The 23,173-nt window shown below is 52.0% G+C and overlaps 1 protein-coding gene across 1 annotated transcript in view; it reads left to right on the forward strand.

Annotated features, from left to right (window-relative positions):
* The first annotated feature begins 1,615 nt into the window (after positions 1 to 1,615).
* The window catches only part of LOC144610575 (E3 ubiquitin-protein ligase RNF220-like), a 43,331-nt gene continuing 21,773 nt past the window's right edge, over positions 1,616 to 23,173 (forward strand). The window contains exons 1-3 of the mRNA XM_078429383.1: positions 1,616 to 2,138; positions 19,109 to 19,235; positions 21,962 to 22,010. Coding sequence (XP_078285509.1) covers positions 1,616 to 2,138; positions 19,109 to 19,235; positions 21,962 to 22,010 — 699 coding nt within the window. The remainder of the gene's footprint in view (positions 2,139 to 19,108; positions 19,236 to 21,961; positions 22,011 to 23,173) is intronic.

The following is a 23,173-nucleotide window of genomic DNA, read 5'->3' on the forward strand; positions in this document are numbered from 1 at the left end:
TTGAATGGCGGTGCTGGCTCGAAGGGCCGAATGGCCTCCTCCTGCACCTATTGTCTATTGTCTATTGTCTTTGGAGTGTGGGAGGAAACTGGAACACCATGCAGTCACAGGGAGAACGTACAAACTCCATACTGTCAGCACCTGTCAGGATCCAATCCGGGTCTATGGCACTGTGAGGCAGCAACACTACTGCCCTCTGATGTATTCTGCTAGCTGGGAGAAGTACTGAAGTAGAGTGAAAAGCTTTGCTTTGCGTGCTATCCAAACAGATCAGCCATAAATACAATCAAGTCAACTCAAGTACAACAGGTGGAGCAAAGGGGGAGATACAGAGTGCAGAATATAGTTCTCAGCATTGTAGTGCATCAGTACCAGAGGCAAAGCCCAATGTCCACAATGGGGTAGAGGTGAATCGGACAGTACCCTAGCTTATGGAAGGGCCGTTCACAATCCTGATCACGGAGCTGTTCCCGAGTCTGGTGGTGCGCGCTTTCAAGCTCCGGTACCTTCCGCTGATTGGGGGCGGGAGAAGAAGGAATGAGCGGGGTGGGGTAGGAACAAGTCTTTGATTATGTGGTGAATCTGTGGAATTCATTGTGTCAGACTGCTGTGGAGGTCAAGTCATTGGGTATTATTAAGGTGGAGCTAGCCAGGCTCTTGATTAGTACGGATGTCAAAGGTCACAGGGAGAAGGCAGGAGAATGGGGTTGAGAGGTAAAGATAGATCAGCCATGATTAGGGCTGCCAAACTCCTCACTCCCAACTACGGGACAAGGTGACGTCACCGCCCCGCGCCCCACGTGACCTCACCCAGCCAGCTCCTGCTCCACCAATGGCGGCCGCCCGGGCCGGGAGGCGGGTTGCTACGCAACCTCCATTGGGCGGCTCCCGGGCCTACACTGTTCGGGACTGCAGCAGCCCCCGGCCTACAGTGTCCGGCCCTACAGCGTCGGGACCTACAGTGTCAGGGCCTACAATGTCCGGGCTACAGTGTCGGAGCCTACTGTGTCCGTGTCGGGGCCTACAGTGTCGGGGCCTACAGTGTCCGGGCCTACAGTGTCCGGGCTACAGTGTCGGAGCCTACTGTGTCCGTGTCGGGGCCTACAGTGTCGGGGCCTACAGTGTCCGGGCCTACAGTGTCCGGGCTACAGTGTCGGAGCCTACTGTGTTCGTGTCGGGGCCTACAGTGTCGGGGGCCTAAGGGCTACAGTGTCGGGGCCTACAGTGTTCGTGTCGGGGCCTACAGTGTCAGGGCCTACAGTGTACAGGCTACAGTGCCGTCCGGACCTAATACGGGACAAAACAATTTAGCCCAAAATACGGGATGTTCAGGCTAATACGGGACAGTTGGCAACCCTAGTCATGATTGAATGGTGGTGTAGACTTAGTGGGCCGAATGGCCTACTTCTGCACCTATGACGTATTAAATTAGAAACTTATGGTCCGAAACGCCACCTATCCATGTTCTCAGGTGATGTTGCCTGACCTGCTGAGTTACTCCAGCATTTTGTGTCCATTTATAATATTGTGCTCATTGTTTAACTGCCTGAAGTGGCGTGACGACAGTGTTTTCAGACAATGATTAATGCTGGCTTGCTATCCCCAGGGGTTAAAGATGGAGAGCTCTCCTGGCCTGCTGAATTCCCTGGCCCCTCCGGCATTGATGGTGTTGGCGCCCAGGACGGAAGGTGCCAACAGTAGCGCCGGCCTGTGCCAGCAAGCGCAGGGCTTTGCCGTGCCCGTCACCATGGAGAAAGGGCAGGTCCCCTTCTTGGGCCCGAGCTACACGTTGGCACCAGTCTTTCACCAGGGGGACAGCCCGGGGGTGGAGTACCCTCAGCCGATGCTGCACCTCCATCCGCAGTTCGGCGTCCTGGGCTACGGGCCCCTCCACCCCTTCCCGCCCTTCCAGGAGGTGGAGTGCTTCCGCCCGGCCTACCTGGGCCCCAAGCCTCCGAAGCAGCTTCCCAGCGCGGCGCCCCCCCAGCTCCGCTACCTGGCCTCCGACAGGGACTTCAAGAAGTACCGGGGCCAACCTCACGCCGGCTCGGCGGCAGCGGCTGGCCAACGCAACCCGGCGGGGACGCCGCCCAGCTCCGAGACCCCGTGGAAAAGCTCCCAACAAGGCAGGAGCAAAGGTAAGGAAAATGGGTCGACACAGAATGCTGGGGTAACTCCGCGGGACAGGCAGCACCTCTGGAGAGGAGGAATGGGGGACGTTTCGGGTCCAGACCCTTCTTAAATGGCGTTCATTGCTTTACTTGAGAGGGGGGCAATTTGGTGACCCAGTCACACAGTCATAGAGCACGGAAAGAGACCCTTCGGCCCAACTCATCCATGCCGACCAATTTCCCTCCTCTACGCTAGGCCCACCTGCCCGCGTTTGACCCATATCACTCTAAACCTTTCCTACCATTGTACCTGTCCAAGTGACTTTTAAATGCTGTGATTGTACCTATTACAGTCCGGAGTCGCCTTCCAGAGGGAAGTGCTTCGAAGAGTTTGTGGCCAGGGTGAGAGGGGTCAGAGATGATCTTGCCCGCTCGCTTCCTGGCCCTTGCAGTGTACAGTTCGTCAATGGGGGGGAAGGTTGCAGCCAACAACCTTCTCCGCTGTGCGAACGATCCGTTGCAGCCTCCGGATGTCGTGCTTGGTGGCTGAGCCAAACCAGACCATGATGGAGAAGGTGAGGACGGACTCAATGGTAGCAGTATAGAATTGGACCATCATTGCCTGTGGCAGATTGTGTTTCTCAGTTGCTGCAGAAAGTAATAATAATAATAATAATAATGCATTACATTTATATAGCGCTTTTCATATACTCAAAGACGCTTTACAGGGATTTAGAGAACATAGAGAAGTGAATAAATAGATAAATAAGTAAACGAACAGAGAAAGGAGACAGAAGGTGAGGTGACCTTCAGTGGTTGAAGGCAGTGTTGAACAGGTGAGACTTCAGTGATGTTTTGAATGTGGTGAGTGTGGAGGAGTCTCTGACGGTTTGGGGTAGTGAGTTCCATAGGGTGGGAGCAGCGATGGAGAAAGCCCTGTCCCCCCAGGATCTGAGTTTGGTCCGGATGTGGAGGGATAGGAGATTGGCAGCAGCAGAGCGGAGGGTGCAGGTGGGAGTGTGCCTGTGGAGGAGGTCGGTCAGGTAGGATGGGGCCAGGTTGTGGAGGGCTTTGTAGGCCTTTTTGACTGTGGAGTCGATGGTGGCCGCCCATTTAAGGTCCCTGGAGATGATGGCTCCAAGGAACTTAAATGACTCCACAGAGGGCCAATTAACCTACAAACCCGCAAGTCTTTGTGGTGTGGGAGGAAACCGGAGCACCCGGAGGTGATGCTTAGAATGATCTTGGGGCCATTAAAGGTGGGAGGATTAGATTATTTTACTTATTCTACTGCCACCAGAAAAAAAGATTGATCGCTATCTCTGTGAAGTGGTGTGATGTGGAGATTTTGATTTTGTGGAAGTAAAGTGTTAACGGTGGCTAGTTTTCTGAGCATGGTGGATCAATGCACCTGTGAGCTGAATAAAGTTTAGTTAAGGAAGGAACTGCAGATGCTGGTTTAGACCGAAGTTAGACACAAGAAGCTGGAGTTTAGAGATACATCGCAGAAACAGGCTCTCTGGCCCATCCAGTCCGTACGGACCAGCGATCACTCCTGACACTAGCACTATCCTACACACTAGGGACAATTTCCGGTAGAGTTGCCGCCTTACAGCGAATGCAGCGCCGGAGACTCAGGTTCGATCCTGACTACGGGCGCCGTCTGTACGTTCTCCCCGTGACCTGCGTGGGTTTTCTCCGAGATCTCCGGTTTCCTCCCACACTCCAAAGACGCACAGGTTTGTAGGTTAATTGACTGGGCAAATGTAAAAATTGTCCCTAGTGGGTGTAGGATAGTGTTAGTGTGCGGGGATCGCTGGGCGGCGCGGACCCGGTGGGCCGAAGGGCTTGTTTCCGCGCTGTGCCTCTAAATCTAAAAAAAAAAATCTGAAATCTACAATTTTACTAAAACCAATTAACCGACGAACCTGCACGCACTTGGAGTGTGGGAGGAAACCGGAGTCCCCGGGGAAAAGCCACGCAGGTCACGGGGAGAACGTACAAAACAGCACCCGCAGTCGGGATCGAACCCGGGTCTCTGGCGCCGTGAGGCAGCAACTCCGCCGTGCCGCCCATAATGAGCTCAGGCACCCTCCCATAAAAGGGTTAAGGAAGGTTTCTGGCGACTGAAAGGACCTTCTCAGCCGCGACACACAGGCAAGATCCCCATCGTCAAGATTCTTTTGTCCGCCCGGGACGGGACACAGATTGTGGCAAGTGTGAAATGAGGGCGATTTGTTGTGGGATGGATTCACATGTAAGCCTGTTATGCTGGTAATTGGCTGTGAGAGGGCCGCTGGTAGGCTTCCTGTATGTGGCTCAGTGGGTCACCGTATTATAGGGATTGTGACCGTGTCGATGATCTGCTGTTCTGGGGAACCGTGACTTCTAATGTCCCCCATCTCATCTTCCCACCCCCAATGCCACCCACGTCCCCACTTTCCCCTCTTGAGACAGCTTTGCATTTCAAACGCATGATATGAAGGAGCTTAGTGGCATGGTTTGGTCAGGCTAAATTGTCCTACTGCCAACTAGTCGGTGCATAAAGGATTTGTGGTTCACTTGCCTCTGTAAGCCATGCGGGGAAAGTGCCCTTTGTAGTCGATTATTTAAAGTCTTAAAGTTACATTTCAAAAGGTTTTAAATTTAAAGTTTGGTTTAGTTTTAAAGATACGGCGCGGAAACAGGCCCTTCGGCCCACCGAGTCCGTGCCGACCAGCGATCCTCGCACACTGACACTATCCTACACGCACGAGGGACAATTTACAATTTTCACCAAGCCAATTAGCCGACAAACCTGGACGTCTTCGGAGTGCGGGAGTAAACCGGAGCACCTGGAGAAAACCCACGCAGGTCGCAGGGAGAACGTACAAACTCCGTACAGGCAGCACCCGAGGTCAGGATCGAACCCGGGTCTCTGGTGCTGTGAGGCAGCAACTCTACCGCTGCGCCACCGTGATTAAAAGAAAAAGCGGGGCAGGCCCTTCGGCCCACAGGACCCATGCTGACCATCGATCACCCGTTCACACTAGTTCTGTGTTATCCCACTTTCTCATCCACTCCCCACACACTAGGGGCAATTTACAGAGGGGCCAATTAACCTACAAACCCGCACGTCTTTGGGATGTGGGAGGAAACCGGAGCGCCCGGAGGAAGCCCACGAGGTCACGGGGAGAACGTGCAAACTCCACACAGACAGCACCCGAAGTCAGGATTGAACTCAGATTTCTGGCGTGGCTCCACCTGCAACACCACTGTAATCTTACACTTAGGACTTTTTAAAGACATTTGGATGGGTATATAGATCTGAAGGGTTTATTATTGTTGTGTGTGCCGCTGTACAGCCAAAGCTTTGTGTTTAGTGGGACATGTGCCAGATACAGGCGAATGGGGCCAGCAAAAGAGTGCTAGCTTGGACAGCATGGACTAGGTGGGCCGAAAGGCCTGTTTCCATGCTGTACAGCTCGAAGGCTTAGAGGGAACTAGACCAAGTGGACCCGTTGGGCCCAAACCTCTCCTGCATTGGTGCAGCCCCTCCTCCTCCCCTCTCCCCCCCTCTTTCCCCCCCTCTCCTCTCTCCCCCCTCCTCTCCCCCTCCCCTCTCCCCTCCCCTCTCCCCTCCCCCCTTCCCCCCCCCACTCCATCCCCCTCAATCCCCCCCCTTATCCCCCCTCCCTCCCTAGGAGATAGATTTAAACTTTAAAATGTGAATAACTTTAAAAATATGACACCGATTTCAATGAAACTTCTCCCATTAGCACCAAAGGGACGACGGTGAGTAAGGTGGGCCTAACATTGTCGCGCTATCGTGTACCGTTTTAGCTGTAGTTCAGGAACAAACAAACAAACAAACGAGAGTTTTAGTACATAGACGTGGGCCAAAGGCTGGTAAACTGACTAGATGGGGCAAATGGATGAGCATGGATGAGCTGCTGACTTTGAAGCTCGTACGACTTGGGTGGGGGAGGGATGGAGAGAGAGGAGAAGCAGGGGTTACTTGAAGCTAGAGTGGGAGGAGTGCAGATTCTCATGTTGCCCCCTCTCGTCAGACCCTCCGGCCACTCAACCCTCTTTGTTCTCTCCTTTGTCACGTCTCTCTTTCTCATGGAAATGAAGGACGGGAGGGGGGGAGGGAGATGGAGGGGGGACGTGTGCAGTTTTGGAGTACTGTGTGCAGTTTTGGTCTCCAAATTTGAGGAAGGATATTCTTGCTATTGAGGGCGTGCAGCGTAAGTTAATTCCCGGAATGGCGGGACTGTCATATGTTGAAAGACTGGAGCGACTAGGCTTGTGTACACTGGAATTTAGAAGGATGAGAGGAGATCTTACCGAAACGTATAAGATTATTAAGGGGTTGGACACGTTAGAGGCAGGAAACATGTTCCCAATGTTGGGGGAGTCCAGAACCAGGGGCCACGGTTTAAGAATAAGGGGTAGGCCATTTAGAACGGAGATGAGGAAAAACTTTTTCAGTCAGAGAGTTGTGAATCTGTGGAATTCACTGCCCCAGAAGGCAGTGGAGGCCAATTCTCTGAATGCATTCAAGAGAGAGCTGGATAGAGCTCTTAAGGATAGCGGAGTCAGGGGGTATGGGGAGAAGGCAGGAACGGGGTACTGATTGAGAATGATCAGCCATGATCACAGTGAATGGCGGTGCTGGCTCGAAGGGCCGAATGGCCTCCTCGTGCACCTATTGTCTTTTGTCTATTGAGATGATCGAGGAGGGGAGAGAGGGGGAGGAGGGGCAGGGTGGGGGGAGATGGTGGGGAGAGGGGAGGGAGGGGGAGGAGATGGAGGGGTGGGGTGGGAGGAGAGGAGATTGAGGGGGGGAAGGAGGGGGAGGAGATGGAGGGTTGGGGTGGGGGGAGATGGTGGAGAGAGGAGATGGAGGGGGAGGGAGGGGCAGGAGGAGGGATGGGGTGGGGGGGAGGGAGGATGGAGGGGGGAGGGAATGGAGGTGGAGGGAGGGGGGAGGAGATGGACAGGGGGGAGGGAGGGGGGGAGATGGTGGAGAGAGTCGATGGAGGGGGAGGGAGGGGAGGCGAAGGAGGGGGGTGGGGGGAGATGGAGGGGGGAAGTGAAGGAGTGTGGGGATAGTGGTCGGAAATGGAGGCGGTTGGGGAAGGGGGAGGCAATGGAGGGGGGTGGGGGAGAAGCTGGAGGAGGGGGAGGAGATGGAGGGGAGGGGGGGGGGGGAAGTTGGGGACTGCATTGTGATGGCCAGCTGGGTAGCTGGGTGGGCTGGATATCAGGGAGGAGACGAGATGTAAACGTGAAAAGGCAAGAGCTGATTATTTTAAATCTTCTCCCCATGCCTTATTGCTTTCCCTCTTAAAGCAACAGGGAACCACCTTTTCACAGCCATGGCTTCCTTTCCTCAGCTGGACACATACAGCTGGGAGTAACTCAGCGGGGCAGGCAGTGTATAAGCAAATAACTGCAGATGGGAGTAACTCAGCAGGTCAGGCAGCACCTCAGGAGCACAAAATGCTGGACAGGCAGTGGAGATCCGTCACTATATTCCTGATCCATCTGACCATCTGTGGTGAAAAGGAATGGGTGGCGTTTCGGGTCGAGACCCTTCTTCAGACTTGAGAGTCAGGGGAGACGTATAAGATTATTCAGGGGTTGGACACGTTAGAGGCAGGAAACATGTTCCCAATGTTGGGGGAGTCCAGAACCAGGGGCCACAGTTTAAGAATAAGGGGTAGGCCATTCAGAACTGAGATGAGGAAAAACATTTTCAGCCAGGGAGTTGTGAATCTGTGGAATTCTCTGCCTCGGAAGGCAGTGGAGGCCAATTCTCTGAATGCATTCAAAAGAGAGCTAGATAGAGCTCTTAAGGATAGCGGAGTCAGGGGGTGTGGGGAGAAGGCAGGAATGGGGTACTGATTGAGAATGATCAGCCATGATTACATTGAATGGCGGTGCTGGCTCGAAGGGCCGAATGGCCTCCTCCTGCACCTATTGTCTATTGTCTATTGAGACGGAAAGGAGAGATATAGTCGGTGATAGAGAGAGACATAATGAATGAAAGATCTCCAGAGATGCTGCCTGTCCCGCTGAGTTACTCCAGCATTGTGTGCCTGCCTTCGGTTTAAACCAGCATCTGTAGGCCCTTCGTACAAATGTCTTCCTGAGCTGTTTTGAGGCTCCATTTTCCCACAGATTTATGATCAGTCTTGGTAAGGAAAGATGCATCGCAGTTTAAATCGCCTCAACAAACGACTCAAAATGTGTGTGCTGATTTAGTGGGAGAAGATGCTTGCTCCACAGCCTGGCTAAGGAAGGACTCACAGAGCACACTCACGGAAGCTGCCCATTCAAAGCCGTGACTCCATGAGTTGCTTGCTAATCAAGCACTCTTCTTATCCAGAGACGCAGGGATTCAATTGCTGTTTAATCCCTTGCAACTGATCGGGGATGGCAAGAATAGATTCAAAGTCTATCTCGGCCCATTTGAGACGACCCCACTATTAGTTTAGTTTGGAGATACAGTGCGGAAACAGGCCCTTCGGCCCACCGAGTCCGTGCTGACCAGCGATCCCCGCACACTAGCACTATCCCACACACACACTAGAGACAATTTACAATCTTTAACAAAGCCAATTAACCTACAAACCTGTACGTCTTTGGAGTGTGGGAGGAAACTGGATTTTAACCTGCACTTTCTCTGTAGTTTTGAAACGATATTCTGCACTCTGCTTTATTTTCTCTTTTGAACGGGCAACACGGTGGCTCAGCGGTAGAGTTGCTGCCTCACAGCGCCGGAGACCCATGTTCGATCCTGACTACGGGTGCTGTCTATACGGAGTTTGTACGTTCTCCCCGTGACCTGCGTGGGTTTTCTCCGGGTGCTCCGGTTTCCTCCCACACTCCAAAGACGTACGGGTTTGTAGGTTAATTGATGTTGTAAAAATGGTAAATTGTCCCCAGTGTGTGTGTTTGGTATAGTGTTAGTGTGCGGGGATCGCTGGTCGGTGCGGACTCGGTGGGCCGAAGGGCTGGTTCCTGTTCTGTATCTCTAAACTAAACTAAACTAAACTAAACTACTACCTGTTGCACTATATCCTTCCTTTGTCCCGCCCCCCTGACATCAGTCTGAAGAAGGGTCTCGACCCGAAACGTCACCCATTCCTTCTCTCCTGAGATGCTGCCTGACCCCGCTGAGTTACTCCAGCATTTTGTGAATAAATACCTTCGCACTAGTACATATGATCTGCCTGGACTGCTGGCACAACAAATAATATTTTTCACGGTACATATTGTCCGAGATCTGCCCAACAACTAGAGTCTAATTTTCTAATACTTGGCAATAATGAGGATAAACTGCAGGAGCCAATTAACCTATTAAGCCAGACATAGGAGGGAAAAAAAGGCATTTCACTGTACCTCAGTACACGTGACAATAAACTACACTAAATTAAACTAATCTAAACTAAACTAAACCAAATGAAATTAAACTAAACTAAACCAACGTGCAGGATGATTGGGAAAGAAAACTGCAGATGCTGGTTAAAATCGAAGGTGGATACAAAATGCTGGAGTAACTCAGCGGGTCAGGCAGCATCTCTGGAGAGAAGGAATGGGTGACGATTAACAGCTTTCAAGTAGAAAACCCACTTGGTCACAGGGAGATACAAGGAACTGCAGATTTAGAGATTAGTTCGGTATTTTGTAGAGATACAACACGCAAACAGGCCCTTCGGCCCATCCAGTCCGCGCCGACCAGCGATCCCCCGTTCACACGAGTTCTACGTTATCCCACTTGCTCATCCACTCCCTACCCACTGGGAACAACTTGCAGCGGGCCAATAAACCTACAAACCCGCACGTCCTTGGGATGTGGGAGGAAATGGCAGATGCTGGATAAGTGTGAGGTTATCCACTTTGGTGGTAAGAATAGGAAGGCAGAGTATTATCTGAATGGTGTCAAGTTAGGAAAAGGGAACGTACAATGAGATCTGGGTGTCCTAGTGCATCAGTCACTGAAAGGAAGCATGCAGGTACAGCAGGCAGTGAAGAAAGCCAATGGAGTTGGCCTTCATAACAAGAGGAGTTGAGTGTAGGAGCAAAGAGGTCCTTCTGCAGTTGTACAGGGCCCTAGTGAGACCGCACCTGGAGTACTGGGTGCAGTTTTGGTCTCCAAATTTGAGGAAGGATATTCTTGCTATTGAGGGCTTGCAGCGTAGGTTTACTAAGTAAATTCCCGGAATGGCGGGACTGTCATATGTTGAAAGACTGGAGCGACTAGGCTTGTATACACTGGAATTTAGAAGGATGAGAGGGGATCTTATCGAAACGTATAAGATTATTAAGGGGTTGGACACGTTAGAGGCAGGAAACATGTTCCCAATGTTGGGGGAGTCCAGAACAAGGGGCCACAGTTTAAGAATAAGGGGTAGGCCATTTAGAACAGAGATGAGGAAAAACTTTTTCAGTCAGAGAGCTGTGAATCTGTGGAATTCTCTGCCTCAGAAGGCAGTGGAGGCCAATTCTCTGAATGCATTCAAGAGAGAGCTAGACAGAGCTCTTAATGATAGCGGAGTCAGGGGCTATGGGGAGAAGGCAGGAACGGGGTACTGATTGAGAATGATCAGCCATGATCACATTGAATGGCATTGAATGGCGGTGCTGGCTCGAAGGGCCGAATGGCCTCCTCCTGCACCTATTGTCTATTGTCACCCGGACGAAGCCCAAGCGTTTTTTCACACAGAGAGTGGTGGGTGCCTGGAAGGCGCTGCCAGTGGTGGTGGTGAAGGCAGATACGATAGTGGCGTTTAAGAGGCTTTTAGACAGGCACGTGGATATGCTGGGAGTGGAAGGATACGGATCACATGCGGGCAGAGGAGGTTAGTTTGACTATAAAATCCGGCTGTGAACAGCTTAAGGATTGGAAGAGCAAGAATGCAATGAAATAGGAAGGAGTTGAGAAGATAGTCACAAAATGCTGAAGTAACATTGTTGGACTCATCTCAGAAGGAGATGAGACAGCCTATAGGGATGAAATCCAAAGGCTGGCAGCATGGTGTTCAGTGAACAATCTGGTCCTGAACTCCTCCAAAACAAAGGAACTTATAATTGACTTTAGAAAAACCAGTGTAGATTACGACCCACTCTACATCAATGGGGTCTGTGTGGAAAGGGTACCAGCTTTCAGGTTCCTGGGTACGCACATCGCAGAGGATCTTACCTGGTCTACCAACACCATCACCACAGTAAAGAAGGCACAGCAGAGACTCCACTTCCTGAGGATCCTCAGGAAAACCAACCTGCAGGAGAAGCTCATGATGTCCTTCTATCGCTGCTCCATCGAGAGTGTGCTGGCATACTGTATAACCACATGGTATGCCAGCTGCTCAGAAAAGGACAGGAAGGCCCTTCAGAGGGTCATCACGACGGCCCAGAAGATCATCGGCTGCTCACTGCCCTCCCTGGAGCACCTGTTCAGCCTACGCTGCCTCAGTAGAGCAAGCAAAATAATAAAAGATCCATCCCACCCCGGCCACCGTCTGTTTGTTCATCTGCCCTCTGGTCGACATTTCAGGTCGATCAAATCCCGAACAAACAGACTTAAGAACAGTTTTTACCCCAGGGCCATACGAGAACTGAACACTACCTTTGCACTAGGCAACACCGTTAAAAAATCTTGTACTTAATATAATTGTATTTAATTGTATTTATGTATTTATTTGTTTTTGCATTTATTGCATATATGTTTGTACGCACCGTCAGGATTGGCTATTTTTTAATTTCGTTGTACTCGTTGCAATGACAATAAATGAATATTATCTCTGGAGAGGAGGGATGGATGAGTTTTCGGGGTCGGAGCAGGTGATGCTTCTTCAGTCTCAAAGTAAAGCTGAAGAAGGGTTTATGGCCCAAAACGTCACCCATTCCTTCTCTCCAGAGATGCTGCCTGACCCGCTGAACTACTCCAGCGTTTTGTGTCCATCTTCGGTGTAGACCAGCGCCTGCAGGAGGGTCTCGACCCAGAACGTCACCCATTCCTTACTCCCCGGAGATGCAGCCCGTCAGGCTCAGCTACTCCAGCATGTTGCGTCTATCTGCTGTAGGTTTTGTCGAGTTTGGAAGGCAGTGGAATAGTTAAACTAGGTGGGAGGTAGTGGCGGGCAGGGTGATTAATTGCTGGGCATATATCGTGCGGATTTAACATGTCTCTAAGCAGAAGTCAATGATCTGTGACTAATTAAGGCCATTTAAAAGCAAAGAGGTTCTGGTGGGCCTATTGAGGAGAATCTTTTCAAAAGGTAGTTATTGTAATGTGAGCATCTGTCTCCCTGACGCTGGTCTAAGTCCCTTTCTCTTGTGCGGAGGGAGGCTTGCAATGGCAGAGTACCAGATGGGTTGACTGATTTCACACAGACCCATCGAAACAGATACTTGCGACTCGGAAATCGGCTGGTTGCGGTTGGCGGGCAGGGGGGCAGCGATGGTAGAATATGTGTGTGTGTGTCTCGTAACAAAAAAAACAGCCCAGCTGTGGTCAAACAAGCCCCTTGTGAATCTTCTTTCAAAAGCTGCCCCTCCCAAGCTCAAATCAAACAAGGCACAGATAGTTGACAACGTCACCGGGGAAACACAGCAAAACTATTCTCTTTCTTGCCACCATCCTTTGGAGGTGTTCAATGGGAATGGATCAGTGGGTCTCTCTGCTCGGCAGAGTCCGACTCAAACAGAAAATGCACTAAATCAGAGGTTAAGGGAGACTTTAAGTTTAGTTTATTAGCATTTTGTGTCTATCTTTGGTGTAAACTAGCATCTCCAGTTCCTTCCTACACAGAGAAGCTGCCTGTCACGCTGAGTTACTCCAGCATTTTGTCTCTTATCTTTTTAGTTTAGTTTAGTTTAGTTTAATCTAGTTTAGTTTTTTAGCATTTTGTGTCTATCTTTGGTGTAAACCAGCATCTCCAGTTCCTTCCTACACAGAGAAGCTGCCTGTCACGCTGAGTTACTCCAGCATTTTGTGTCTATCAATAGACAATAGACAATAGACAATAGGTGCAGGAGTAGGCCATTCAGCCCTTCGAGCCAGCACCGCCATTCAATGCGATCATGGCTGATCACTCTCAATCAATACCCCGTTCCTGCCTTCTCCCCAAGTTTAGTTTAGTTTAGTTTAGCTTAGTTTAGAGATACAGCGTGGAAACAGGCCCTTTGGCCCACTGAGTCCGCGCCAACCAGCAATCTAGCAGACTAGCATACTAGCAGAAGATGAACACAAAATGCTGGAGTAACTCAGTGGTTCAGGCAGCATCTCTGTGTAGGAAGGAACTGGAGATTCTGGTTTACGCCAAAGATAGACACAAAATACTAGTAAACTAAACTAAATTAAACTAAACCTTTCTGGAGGAAAGGAATAGGTGACGTTTCAGGTCGTAACCCTTCCTGAACGTCACATATACCTTTCCTCCAGAGATGCTGTCTGACCCGCTGAGTTACTCCAGCATTTTGGGTCTTATCTACAGTGTAAACCAGCATCTGCAGTTCCTCCGTACTCCAGCACAGCGATACACACGAGGGGACAATTTTGGACTAAAGCCAATGAACCCTACAAACCTGCAGGTCTTGAGAATGTAGGCGGAAACCGGAGCACCCGGAGAAAAGCCACTCTGTCACGGGGAGAATGTACAGAAGGCGCCCGTAGTCAGGATGGAACCCGGGTCTCCGGCGCTGTGAGTTGCTGCCTCACAGCGCCAGAGATCCGGGTTCCATCCTGACCTACGGGCACGGTCTGTACGGAGTTTGTGCGTTCTCCCCGTGACCGCGTGGCTTTTCTCCGGGTGCTCCGGTTTCCTCCCACGCTCCAAAGACGTGCAGATTTGTAGTTTACCAATTGACTTGGTGAACTGTACACTGCAAGGGCCAGGAAGCGAGCGGGCAAGATCATCTCTGACCCCTCTCACCCTGGCCACAAACTCTTCGACGCACTTCCCTCTGGAAGGCGACTCCGGACTGTCAAAGCAGCCACAGCCAGACATAAAAACACCTTTTTCCCCACAAGTGATAGTTCTACTCAACAACCAAAGTCTGTGGTCTCTTTTTTTGCTCTGGTTTATTTGTCACCCACGTGTTTAGACCGTAACGTTGTACCCTTATTGTTTTGATGTGGTTATGCTTTATTCCTAATTGTTAACTGTATGTTTGTGTTGTCATTTGTGAGCGGAGCACCAAGGCACATTCCTTGTATACGCACATACTTGGCCAATAAACTTATTCATTCATTCAAAATTGTAAATCGTCCCTAGTGTGCGTAGGGTGCTGTTAGTGTGCGGGGATCGCTGGTCGGCATGGACCCGGTGGGCCGAAGGGCCTGTTTCCGCACTGAATCTCAGAAACTGAAAACGAAAACATCTGCCTTTGACAGAGTATTGCACTTGATGGAGTGTTACACTGGAGTGGAATCCCACCTCAAACGCAGCTGCAGTACAGAACTCCTTCATTGATCCCGCTGTGATTGGGTGCTAAAGTGTCTGGGCTGCAACCAGAGCAAATAAACGCCACTAATTTATTGTGACACTTGTTGCCTTGGAACTGAGTTGAGGAGGAAATGGCATTGATGTGGATTAGGGGCCGGGACCAGTTACTGGCCAGACATTCGTGAAACAGATGGGTTTTTATGGCAGTCTGCTGGCTCCGTGGTTAGCGGTCCTGATTCCAGCTTTGTGTCGCCCTCCCGTAGGTTGCTGCAGTCCCCCAGAGGCTGCGACGAGATTCGAACTCACGTCCCCAGATACCTTTCCCAGACCTTTGTAAATTAACCGCCGTGCCCGACCGCGGCTTTAAACAAGCAGCATTAACCCTTTCACGAGCAACCGACCTCGTGAACAGAATCCCACAAGACCGTACGACAGTGGAGCAGAGTCAGGCCAATCGGCCCATCGAGTCCGTTCCGCCGTTCGGTTTAGTTTGTTGCCACCTGTACCGAGGTACAGTGAAAAGCTTTTAGACAATAGACAATAGGTGCAGGAGTAGGTCATTCGGCCCTTCGATCCAACACCGTCATTCAATGTGATCATGGCTGATCATTCTCAATCAGTACCCCGTTCCTGCCTTCTCCCCATACCCCCTGACTCCGCTATCCTTAAGAGCTCTATCTAGCTCTCTCTTGAATGCATTCAGGGAATTGGCCTCCACTGCCTTCTGAGGCAGAGAATTCCACAGATTCACAACTCTCTGACTGAAAAAGGTTTTCCTCATCTCCGTTCTAGATGGCCTACCCCTTATTCTTAAACTGTGGCCCCTGGTTCTGGACTCCCCCAACATTGGGAACATGTTTCCTGCCTCTAACGTGTCCAACCCCTTAATAATCTTATACGTTTCGATAAGATCCCCCCTCATCCTTCTAAATTCCAGTGTTTACAAGCCTGGTCGCTCCAGTCTTTCAACATACGACAGTCCCGCCATTCCGGGAATTAACCTAGTAAACCTACGCTGCACGCCCTCAATAGCAAGAATATCCTTCCTCAAATTTGGAGACCAAAACTGCACACAGTACTCCAGGTGCGGTCTCACTAGGACCCTGTACAACTGCACACAGTGCTCCAAGTGCGGTCTCACTAGGGCCCTGTACAACTGCACACAGTGCTCCAAGTGCGGTCTCATTAGGGCCCTGTACAACTGCACACAGTACTCCAGGTGCGGTCTCACTAGGACCCTGTACAACTGCACACAGTGCTCCAAGTGCGGTCTCATTAGGGCCCTGTACAACTGCACACAGTACTCCAGGTGCGGTCTCACTAGGACCCTGTACAACTGCACACAGTGCTCCAAGTGCGGTCTCACTAGGGCCCTGTACAACTGCACACAGTACTCCAGGTGCGGTCTCACTAGGGCCCTGTACAACTGCACACAGTACTCCAGGTGCGGTCTCACTAGGGCCCTGTACAACTGCACACAGTGCTCCAGGTGCGGTCTCACTAGGGCCCTGTACAACTGCACACAGTACTCCAGGTGCAGTCTCACTAGGGCCCTGTACAACTGCACACAGTACTCCAGGTGCGGTCTCACTAGGGCCCTGTACAACTGCACACAGTACTCCAGGTGCAGTCTCACTAGGGCCCTGTACAACTGCACACAGTACTCCAGGTGCAGTCTCACTAGGGCCCTGTACAACTGCACACAGTACTCCAGGTGCGGTCTCACTAGGGCCCTGTACAACTGCACACAGTACTCCAGGTGCGGTCTCACTAGGGCCCTGTACAACTGCACACAGTACTCCAGGTGCGGTCTCACTAGGGCCCTGTACAACTGCACACAGTACTCCAGGTGCGGTCTCACTAGGGCCCTGTACAACTGCACACAGTACTCCAGGTGCGGTCTCACTAGGGCCCTGTACAACTGCACACAGTACTCCAGGTGCAGTCTCACTAGGGCCCTGTACAACTGCACACAGTACTCCAGGTGCGGTCTCACTAGGGCCCTGTACAACTGCACACAGTACTCCAGGTGCGGTCTCACTAGGGCCCTGTACAACTGCACACAGTACTCCAGGTGCGGTCTCACTAGGGCCCTGTACAACTGCACACAGTACTCCAGGTGCGGTCTCACTAGGGCCCTGTACAACTGCACACAGTACTCCAGGTGCGGTCTCACTAGGGCCCTGTACAACTGCACACAGTACTCCAGGTGCGGTCTCACTAGGGCCCTGTACAACTGCACACAGTACTCCAGGTGCGGTCTCACTAGGGCCCTGTACAACTGCACACAGTACTCCAGGTGCGGTCTCACTAGGGCCCTGTACAACTGCACACAGTACTCCAGGTGCGGTCTCACTAGGGCCCTGTACAACTGCACACAGTACTCCAGGTGCGGTCTCACTAGGGCCCTGTACAACTGCACACAGTACTCCAGGTGCGGTCTCACTAGGGCCCTGTACAACTGCACACAGTACTCCAGGTGCGGTCTCACTAGGGCCCTGTACAACTGCGTGCTATCCAGTCAGCGGAAAGACAACACGTGATTACAATCGAGCCGTTTACAATGTATAGATTCATGATAAGGGAATAACGCTTAGTGCAAGGCAAAGCCAGCAAGGTCCGATCAAGTATAGTCCGAGGGTCACCAATGAGGTGGATGGTAGATCAGCACTGCTCTCTGGTTGTGGTGGGGATGGTTCAGTTGCCTGATAACAGCTGGAAAGATTTGATCGTGGATGATCTACCTTTCCCCCTCAACCCCATTTTCCTGCCTCCTCTCCTATAAGAGGTAGCGCAGCGGTAGAGTTGCTGCCTTACAGCGAATGCAGCGCCGGAGACTCAGGTTCGATCCTGACTACGGGCGCCGTCTGTACGGAGTTTGTACGTTCTCCCCGTGACCTGCGTGGGTTTTCTCCGAGATCTTCGGTTTCCTCCCACTCTCCAAAGACGTGCAGGTATGTAGGTTAATTGGCTGGGCAAATGTAAACATTGTCCCCAGTGGGTGTAGGATGGTGTTAGTGTGCGGGGATCGCTGGGCGGCGCGGACTCGGTGGGCTGAAGGGCCTGTTTCCGCGCTGTATCTCTAAATCTAAAAAAAACCTATCACAATCACGGATTTTAAATGATATTTGGACAGGCACATGGACAGGACGTGTGTAGAGGGATATGGGCCAAATGCAAGCAAATGGGACTAGTCCAGTATGGGGCAGCACGTTGGCACAGCGGTAGAGTTGCTGCCTCCCAGCACCAGAGACATGCGCTCGATCCTGACTACGGGTGCTGTCTGTACGGAGTTTGTACCTTCTCCTTGTGACCACGTGGGTTTTCTCCAGGTGCTTCGGTTTCCTCCAGCACTTGAAGGACGTACAGGTTTGTAGGCTAATTGCCTTTGGTAAAATTATAAGTTGTCCCCAGTGTGTGTAGGACAGTGTTAGTGTACGGGGTGATTGCTGGTTGGCGTGGACTCGGTGGGCCGAAGGACCTGCTTCCACGCTGTATCTCTAAAGCCTCTATGATTCTATGATAGACTCAAAAAATGCTGGAGTTACTCAGCAGTTCAAGCAGCATTTTTGGAGAAAAGGAATAGCTGACATTTTGGAATGAGGCCCTTCATCAGATGCCCGGGCCGAAAGGCGGGTTGCCAGGCAACCTTCGTTAGGCGGCGCCTGGGCCTCCAGACCAACACTGTCCTGACCTAAATTGTCCAGGCCTACAGCATCCAGGCCTACAGCGCCCCCTGGGCCTAATATGGAGTAAGGGCGGTCTTGTACGGGACAAACTCTATAGGAGTAAAGAGGTTCTTCTGCAGTTGTATAGGGCCCTGGTAAGACCACATCTGGAGTATTGTGTACAGCTTTGGTCTCCTAATTTGAGGAAGGGACATCCTTGTAATTGAGGCAGTGCAGCATAGGTTCACGAGATTGAACCCTGGGATGGCGGGACTGTCATATGAGCAAAGATTGAAAAGACTAGGCTTGTATTCACTGGAGTTTAGAAGGATGAGAGGGGATCTTATAGAAACATATAAAATTATAAAAAGGACTGGACAAGCTAGATGCAGGAAAAATGCTCCCAATGTTGGGCGAGTCCAGAACCAGGGGCCACACAGTCTTAGAATAAAGGGGAGGCCATTTAAAACTGAGGTGAGAAAAAACGTTTTCACCCAGAGAGTTGTGAATTTGTGGAATTCTCTGCCACAGAGGGCAGTGGAGGCCAAATCACTGGATGGATTTAAGAGAGAGTTAGATAGAGCTGGAATCAAAGGATGTGGGGAGAAGGCAGGCACGGGTTATTGATTGGGGATGATCAGCCACGATCACAATGAATGGCGGTGCTGGCTCGAAGGGCTGAATGGCCTCCTCCTGCACCTATATTCTATGTAAACAAATTTAGCCCAAAATACGGGATGTCCCGGCTAATTCGGGACTTGTAGATGGGATATGTTGGTGGGTGTGGGCAAGTTGGGCTGAAGGGCCTGTTACAATGCTGCATCACTGTTTGACTTGTATCTGAAGGGCAGAGTTTGCGAGTCTCATGGTTGTCTGTGTCTCTCTGCAGGCAGCAAGGTGGCACAAGACTGCTGTGTGTTTCTGCGATGCCCACTGTGCCAGGAGGAGTTGAAGCGAGGAGTTGCCCAGCATCACCTTCAGCAGGAACTGGAGAGACTCTCTGGCCTGCAGCCCAGGTGTGTACCAGGGGCTCCAGCCCAGCTCCACGCTCCCTGACTCAACCCTTCAACGATGCCCTATTGTCGCATGTACCTAGGTGCACACGACCCGATGAGATCACACAGCAGATCTCACCCATGCAGTACACAAGTGTTGCCACGTTTGTGTGCGGACAAAAGGCGTCCCTCACGGTGGTGCAGCGGTAGAGTTGCTGCCTTACAGCGAATGCAGCGCCGGAGACCCGGGTTCCATCCCGACTACGGGTGCCGTCTGTACGGAGTTTGTACGTTCTCCCCCTGACCTGCGTTGGTTTTGATTTAGATTATTTTGATTTTTGATTTAGAGATACAGCGTGGAAACAGGCCTTTTGGCCCACCGGGTCCGCGCCGCCCAGCGATCCCCGCACATTAACACTATCCTACACACACTAGGGACAATTTTTACATTTGCCCAGCCAATTAACCTACATACCTGTACGTCTTTGGAGTGTGGGAGGAAACCGAACATCTCGGAAAAAACCCATGCAGGTCACGGGGAGAACGTACAAACTCCATACAGACGGCGCCCGTAGTCAGGATCGAACCTGAGTCTCCGGCGCTGCATTCACTGTAAGACAGCAGCTCTACCGCTGCGCCACCGTGCCGTCTGAGATTTCTCCGAGATCTTCGGTTTCCTCCCACACTCCAAAGTCGTGCAGGTTTGTGGGTTAATCGGCTTGGTATAAATGTAAAAATTGTCCCTAGTGTGTGTAGGATAGTGTTAATGTGCGGGGATCGCTGGGCGGCGCGGACCCGGTGGGCCACAAGGGCCTGTTTCCGCGCTGTATCTCTAAACTAAACTAAACTAAAGTTACAAAAGTTCACTGAACTGTCCTATCTGCTGCGTACCATTCACTGCATGTGGCAGTGAGCGGCCCTCTTCCCCCACCACTGGGTTCCCCCTGCATTCTTGGCAGCACCCCTCACTCTCTGACGATCCCCCTCACTCTCCCACAGTCCCCTCACTCTCCCACCGTCCCCTCACTCTCCCACAGTCCCCTCACTCTCTGACGATCCCCCTCACTCTCTGACGATCCCCCTCACTCTCTGACGATCCCCCTCACTCTCTGACGATCCCCCTCACTCTCCCATGTCCCCCTCACTCTCCCACAGTCCCCTCACTCTCTGACGGTCCCCCTCACTCTCCCATGTCCCCCTCACTCTCCCATGTTCCCCTCACTCTCCCATGTCCCCCTCACTCTCCCACGATCCCCCTCACTCTCTGACGTTCCCCTCACTCTCCCATGTCCCCCTCACTCTCCCATGTCCCCCTCATTCTCCCATGTCCCCCTCACTCTCTGACGATCCCCCTCACTCTCTGACGATCCCCCTCACTCTCCCACGATCCCCCTCACTCTCTGACGATCCCCCTCACTCTCTGACGACCCCCTCACTCTCTGACGATCCCCCTCACTCTCCCATGTTCCCCTCACTCTCCCACGATCCCCCTCACTCTCTGACGATCCCCCTCACTCTCTGACGATCCCCTCACTCTCCCATGTTCCCCTCACTCTCCCACGATCCCCCTCACTCTCCCACGATCCCCCTCACTCTCTGACGATCCCCCTCACTCTCTGACGATCCCCCTCACTCTCCCACGATCCCCCTCACTCTCCCACGATCCCCCTCACTCTCCCACGATCCCCCTCACTCTCTGACGGTCCCCTCACTCTCTGACGATCCCCCTCACTCTCTGACGGTCCCCTCACTCTCTGACGATCCCCCTCACTCTCTGACGATCCCCCTCACTCTCTGACGATCCCCCTCACTCTCCCACGATCCCCCTCACTCCCTGATGGCCCCCTCACTCTCTGACGATCCCCCTCACTCTCTGACGATCCCCCTCACTCCCTAACGATCCCCCTCACTCTCTGATGATCCCCCTCACTCCCTGACGATCCCCCTCACTCTCTGACGTTCCCCTCACTCTCCCATGTTCCCCGCACTCTCCCACGATCCCCCTCACTCTCCCACAGCCCCCTCACTCTCTGACGTTCCCCCTCACTCTCCCAACGTCCCCTCACTCTCTGACGATCCCCTCACTCTCTGACGACCCCCCTCACTCTCCCACAGCTCCCTCACTCTCTGACGATCCCCCTCACTCTCTGACAGTCCCCCTCACTCTCCCACAGCCCCCTCACTCTCCCACCGCCCCCTCACTCTCCGACCCCCCTCCCTCTCCGACAACCCTCCTCACTCTCCACCCCGTCGGAATTTGATACCCTTTCACCAAGTCTCACCTCAGCCTCCGACACTCCGCGGGAAAACAATGCAAGTCTGTCCGACCTCTCCTCATAGAAAGGCCCTCTTGTCCAGGCAGCATTCCGCCTGCACCCTCTCCAAAGCCTCCACGCCAATCCTGAAACGGGAACGAGTGGAACTGCACGCAACGCTCCAAATGCCACCAGACCAAAGTCCTACAAAGCTGCAACATGACTTCTTGTACTAATTGCCCCAGCCGATGAAGGCAAGCTTACCAATCGCCTCCCTTACCACTCTGCCCGCTTGCGTTGCCACTGTCAGGAAGGTCGGAACTTGCATCAGGACCACCCTCCTTCACATTGCATGGCGGTGCTGGCTCGAAGGGCCGAATGGCCTACTCCGGCACCTATTGTCTATTGGGACCGGGGGATAGGAAGGAAGGTGAGATGTAATTCTCCAATGTATTCCCGAAAACCGGATTAACCTGGGCTTGTTTCTTTCAGCTGCGAGAAGGAGCTACCATATGAGAGCACATCACAGCAGGCAGCATCGGTAACAATAGTTCCTCTCTCTCTCTCTCTCTCTCGCTCTCTCTCTCTCTGTGTCTCTCCTCACTTCTAGAGATCGGGCATCCCTCAGTCTATAGTTAAAGGCAGCATGGTGGAGCCGCCGGCATGCCTCACGGCGCCAGAGCCCCGGGTTCGACCCTGACCTGGGCTGCCGTCCATGTAGGTGGAGTTTGCACGTTCTCTCTGTGGACCGCGTGGGTTTCCTCCGGGCGCTCCGGTTTTCTCCCACACCCCACGGACGTGCGGGTTTGAAGGTCGATCGGCCGCCTGTAAATTGCCTCTGTTGCGTAGGGAGCGGAGGCGAGGAAGGACGAGGAACAGGGGGACTGGGTTGAATACTTTTGTCGGCGCCCTTTAGGTGGCGACTCTTTGCATACTTGTGTACAGGTGCTCCTCAACTTACGATGGAGAAACCCATCGCAGACCCACAATACCGTGAGTCGAAATGCATTTAATACATTTAATACGCCTGCTCAGGTGGCTGGAAGCGAACTGCGGCTGCCTGTCTCCCTGCTGTCCGCACCATCGCAAAGACGAAATATTCGTACACTCGAAGCATCATTAGTCGGGGAGCAGAACAAAGAATCTCACTGTACCAAGTGTATGTGACAGTAAAATATTAATCAAACAAAACTAGGCATGGAATCGATGGGCCGAAGGGCCTGTTTCCATACTCTGTTTTTAAACTGAACAATTATCTGGCCTTGGTTGACCTAAGGACCCGGGGTGTTTTTTTTTTGCACTAGTATTGTGGTTATTAATTTATTGATCGATTTATTGATAATAAATTATCAGTGTGTACAGTGTTGTGCTTACAGGCCTGTTTTACCTCTGCAAGTTAGAATTTAATCGTCCCATTGTCGGCACATATGACAATTGAACACTCTTCAATTGCTTGGAAGTGCCAATGGTAGAAATATCTAGTGCGCAGGAAGGAACTGCAGGTGCTGGTTTACACCGAAGTTAGACACAAAGTGCTGGAGTAACTCAGCGGGACAGGCAGCGTCTCTGGAGAGGAGGGATGGGTGACGTTTCTTGCCAGCCTTACTTTCAGTCTGAAGAAGGGCCTCGACCTGAAACGTCACCCATTCCTTCTCTCCAGAGATGCTGCCTGACCTGCTGAGTTACTCCAGCATTTTGTGACCG

The sequence above is a fragment of the Rhinoraja longicauda genome, chromosome 37 (genome assembly GCF_053455715.1).
Source record: "Rhinoraja longicauda isolate Sanriku21f chromosome 37, sRhiLon1.1, whole genome shotgun sequence".
NCBI classification, from domain to species: Eukaryota; Metazoa; Chordata; class Chondrichthyes; order Rajiformes; family Arhynchobatidae; genus Rhinoraja; species Rhinoraja longicauda.